Source organism: Leishmania infantum, chromosome 29 (assembly GCF_000002875.2).
Source record: "Leishmania infantum JPCM5 genome chromosome 29".
Classification (NCBI taxonomy): Eukaryota; Euglenozoa; class Kinetoplastea; order Trypanosomatida; family Trypanosomatidae; genus Leishmania; species Leishmania infantum.
The window spans coordinates 940,550-945,134 of NC_009413.2; the positions used below are offsets into that span (position 1 = coordinate 940,550).

The window sequence follows — 4,585 nt, forward strand, 5'->3', positions numbered from 1 at the left end:
CACAACAGAGCGCGCTGGTGCATCTACTAAGGCGGCGTTGTGGGGTGACCGGGCCGCGCGCCATCATCACAGTCGCCGTGTTCATCCTACTTGAAAGCACAACTTCGTAGAACCCGGTGAGGCTCTTGTGGGAATATTCTTTCTCGCTTCTCTCACCTGTGTCCTATCGCGGTAGATGTCAGACGCTGCTCGTTGATGCACAGCGTTTCGCTCCGACGATAAAACGATCAGCAAAACCAAAATATATATATATATAAATAAATACATATAGGTGTATATATATTATTATTATAAATAGCACATATATATATGTGCAATATACTGTAAAGCGAACAGCGAAAAACGGAGACAGAAGTCTGAGCACGCCAAAACGCACGTGCGTGAACGCGTGTTCAGACGCACGTCGCGCATGAAGGGGATGAGACTTATTATTAGCGAAGAGCACCAAAACACACAATACATACACACACACATGCAAAACGTAGGCGCACTTCAAAGGCGGATATAAGTGCCTTACAAGCAACGCAAAAAAAAAGATGAGAGATGCGGACACTACAGCAGCAGCAGAGGCACACGTCAATGTGAAAGCGATGGGCAATAAGCGTGAAGGCCACACCTTGCACCGCTGGATGGGTGTAGAGGGGGAGGGGGCGGGCGGAGGCCGAAAACAGCAGCGGCGCATGCGCAAGAGAGAGAAGGAGGTGAGAGTTTTTGACACCGAGTTGCTGCAAGGAGGGTAGTGGTGGTGGTCGCTAAACGGCGCAAGAACAAACAAACAAAAAAAAACAGACTGGCGCGCACAGAGGAAGGAAAAGGCGCCAAAGGAGAGGACCTTCTCCGAAGCATGCGGACACCGCCTGACGAAGCCACACCCTCCTAGTCGATCCTGGCGGGAGAAACAAAGCGATGGCGGGTGGAGGGGGTGGAGCAAAGCAACGCGCTCCAGCACTACAACGCCGACAGTCACGTGGGCGGCGCAGCCGCCTTTCGCGAACACATCGGCACATGACCACCAGAATCGCACGGCGTCGCTCGGAATAGCTCGCCGAGCCAGGCTTTCGGGCAGCCAGGGAAGCGAGAACATCGCCTCTTACCAAGATCTTCCACGAAACCCAACAAACTGGTGAGTTGGCGTCTTAGTGTTTTGCTTTGGCTCTCTCTTGGGTCGCGGCAGCACTCGTCGCTCACCGCCCGACAAACACAGAATCAAGGTCTCCCTGCAGCCTCCGGAAACCGAACAAAAAAAGTGGGTAACGGCGTACATGAACAAAAACCACCAAAGAGGGACGAGGGTGCAGACATGCGTACACGAATAGATGCTCTGGCAGTGCACAGAACCCCCAGAAGCGGTGCACACTTTCACCGCGGCAGGCATCGTCTAGCTCATTCCCTACATGTACAACACAGAGCCGGTCGATGTACTACAGCAATCCAGAACCTCTGCGTATATGCAGTACGTCCAGCACGACCACCAGCGCTCACCGCTGCAGCCATAATCCACCAAAATCCAAGCATTACGTCAGTACACAAAACGGCAGACCCCTTTTCTTGATTACATGCCATAGTACCGCGAGCAGCTCAGCGAATACGCGCACGCAGCCGCAGCCCACCTGCCTCTGCTGCGCCACCGCTAAATCCTCGTCGTCCAGCACGAGCCGTCTGCCGTCGAGTCGGGTCATGCGCCCTGCATTCTCGTCCTTCCTCGGATACGTGCGGCGCCACCGGCGCCGCACAGAGACTCGCGCCCGCTGCACGCCGTTGCGCACACGTGTTGAGCCGTCGGCACGATTCGTAGCGAGCGGGCCCCAACGCGACCATCAAGGCCGCACGTCTCTTCGGCACACCGCCAGCCCAGACCTGTCCGCCGACACCAAGAGTCCGAGGCCCACCACACGAAGCGCTGGATGTGGGCGCTTGGCTTCCGCACAGCGTTGGGTGCCGCACCCAGGCACCCGCGGTGGGGTGGCCGGCAGCATCAAGGGCATTATTTTTCTAGTCAGAATAGAAAGTGAAATGCACAGCCGCATCCGACCATAGACAAACATGTAGGCAGATGCACGCCAGCGGTGATAGTGCTGCGCTCCATTGTGTGAGCCTGTGCGGAGTCGGCCCCGTTGTTTGCCATAATATTTAACATGCAGCATGCATTCAAGTCTTGCCTCTCCCGCGCGGCGACGCCTAAAAGCAGCAGAAAAAAAGTAACCGAATGGTGTTAGGAAAAAAAAGGGCGAGCAGGAGAAGGTAACATGGCGCACGAAATGATAGTCACACAAGAATGCGCTGGATATTACTCTCCTCAACACGTGCTACAGCCCAAAGGTGCTCGCTGCTCATAAACCAGGCACAATGTTGACTTGATGCCCCCCAACCCTGCCGCCACCGCCTGGCTACGCCACCCCCGCGCTTAATCACCACCAAAAGCAGATACGTACGTGCGCACTGGCATGGGGAGAAAGAGAGAGACGAAGACGGAGGTGAACGGCTCAGATGCAGAGGGTGAGCAAGACGGAGAGCTGAGGCTGCCACCACGAGCACCACAATAAGAACGCCGCACCCTTCCGCCGGCTTTTTCGCCTTAAATGGTGCTGGCCCATCTCACGGGGCGGGCATGAGGTAGTCCCAGTTGTTGTGGTGGACCATGATAAAACGGATGCCGAGTGGGAGGTCGACGAGGTCAGCCGCGCCGGTGAAGTTGTTATACTCCATGTGCACAAACTTGACAGACTCGGGTAGCTGCGTGAGGTTCACCTGGCCGCTGAGGTGATTGTGGCCAATGTTGAGGTACTGCAGCTGCGGCGGCAGTGCCGAGAGGTCGACCTCACCCGTGAAATGGTTTTCAGAAAGATCAAGGGAGCGCAGAGTGCGCGGGAGTTCGCTGGTGCGCAGGCCACCCTGTATCGCATTGTTGTTGAGACGCAGCAACTCTATGTTCTCGGGGAGTTGAGCGAACACGGCGCCATCGAGGAGGTTGTGCGACACATCCATCACCTTCAGCTTCGTGCAGTTACGAAGGTGAGGGAGGGTGCCCGTCAGGCTGCACCTGGTGAGGTACAGTTCTGCGAGGCTGAAGCCACTTTCGCCACACGCGCTTTGCAGCTGAGAGAGAGACAGAGGTGACCCCGGGTTGTTGCTTTCCAGGCCGGACACATCCAACGCCTTCAGCTGATTCCGTGCAGACGGCAGCATGTCGAGGGTCAGAGCAACACCGGTGAAGCTGATATTCAGCAGCGAGAGAAACGCCGGCGCAGTCTCCAATACCTCCCTGACCGTGGAGTGAGCCAGCTGTGTGTACGAGAGCTGCAGAGATTGGAGGTTGCGCGGCAGCTCGCGGAGATCGATGAACAAGTCTGGATTGCCGGAAAGGCTCAACACCTGCAGCCACTCCAGCTGGGGTGTCGTCGTCGTCACCTCTGCCTTCACGAGAGCGCAGTTGTCACATTGCAAAACGCGAAGATGAGCCAAGGGCCCCTTCACAACTCCCCCCTCGCCACTCCCTGGGGCCTGAAGAATCGAGTCGGACTCCCACTCCACGTTCGTTGCCACGAATTCCTCAAGGTTCGCAGGTAAGCTGGAGAGCACGAGTGGCTGCCTCAGCCTCGAGTCCGTGATGCGGATCCGCTTCACCGACTTGGGATACTCGTCCCACTTCACAGTTCCGTCTCGCATGCCCTCGATGACCGCCTCCTCGAGAGCGCCGGTCACGCGGTTGCAGCGGTACAGCGCCGATCGGCACATGTCGAAGCCCCTCGTTGTGTCCTTGAGCGCGGACTCTACCTCCTTTTGCAGCTCAGGGTCGTCGATCGCGCGCTGCAGAGACTGCAGCGCCAGAACAGATTCGTAACGATCCTTCGCGCTCATGCGCGTCTTGGCGGGAAAAAACTTGCCCACCTCCAGCGCGCTGACTTCGCAACAAAGAGCACAAAACAGTGCGATCGCGATGGCACAACAGAGCGCGCTGGTGCATCTACTAAGGCGGCGTTGTGGGGTGACCGGGCCGCGCGCCATCATCACAGTCGCCGTGTTCATCCTACTTGAAAGCACAACTTCGTAGAACCCGGTGAGGCTCTTGTGGGAATATTCTTTCTCGCTTCTCTCACCTGTGTCCTATCGCGGTAGATGTCAGACGCTGCTCGTTGATGCACAGCGTTTCGCTCCGACGATAAAACGATCAGCAAAACCAAAATATATATATATATATAAATAAATACATATAGGTGTATATATATTATTATTATAAATAGCACATATATATATGTGCAATATACTGTAAAGCGAACAGCGAAAAACGGAGACAGAAGTCTGAGCACGCCAAAACGCACGTGCGTGAACGCGTGTTCAGACGCACGTCGCGCATGAAGGGGATGAGACTTATTATTAGCGAAGAGCACCAAAACACACAATACATACACACACACATGCAAAACGTAGGCGCACTTCAAAGGCGGATATAAGTGCCTTACAAGCAACGCAAAAAAAAAGATGAGAGATGCGGACACTACAGCAGCAGCAGAGGCACACGTCAATGTGAAAGCGATGGGCAATAAGCGTGAAGGCCACACCTTGCACCGCTGGATGGGGTGGTAGA

The 4,585-nt window shown here is 55.4% G+C and overlaps 1 protein-coding gene across 1 annotated transcript; it reads right to left on the reverse strand.

Moving 5' to 3' along the window:
• Window positions 1-2,595: 2,595 nt before the first annotated feature.
• On the reverse strand, window positions 2,596-4,026 carry LINJ_29_2240 (conserved hypothetical protein; the record flags this gene model as incomplete). The annotated part of the gene is made up of 1 exon (XM_001466704.1): window positions 2,596-4,026. One exon carries the CDS (start codon window positions 4,024-4,026, stop codon window positions 2,596-2,598), a length of 1,431 nt encoding a protein of 476 aa, XP_001466741.1.
• Between the last annotated feature and the right edge of the window lie 559 nt (window positions 4,027-4,585).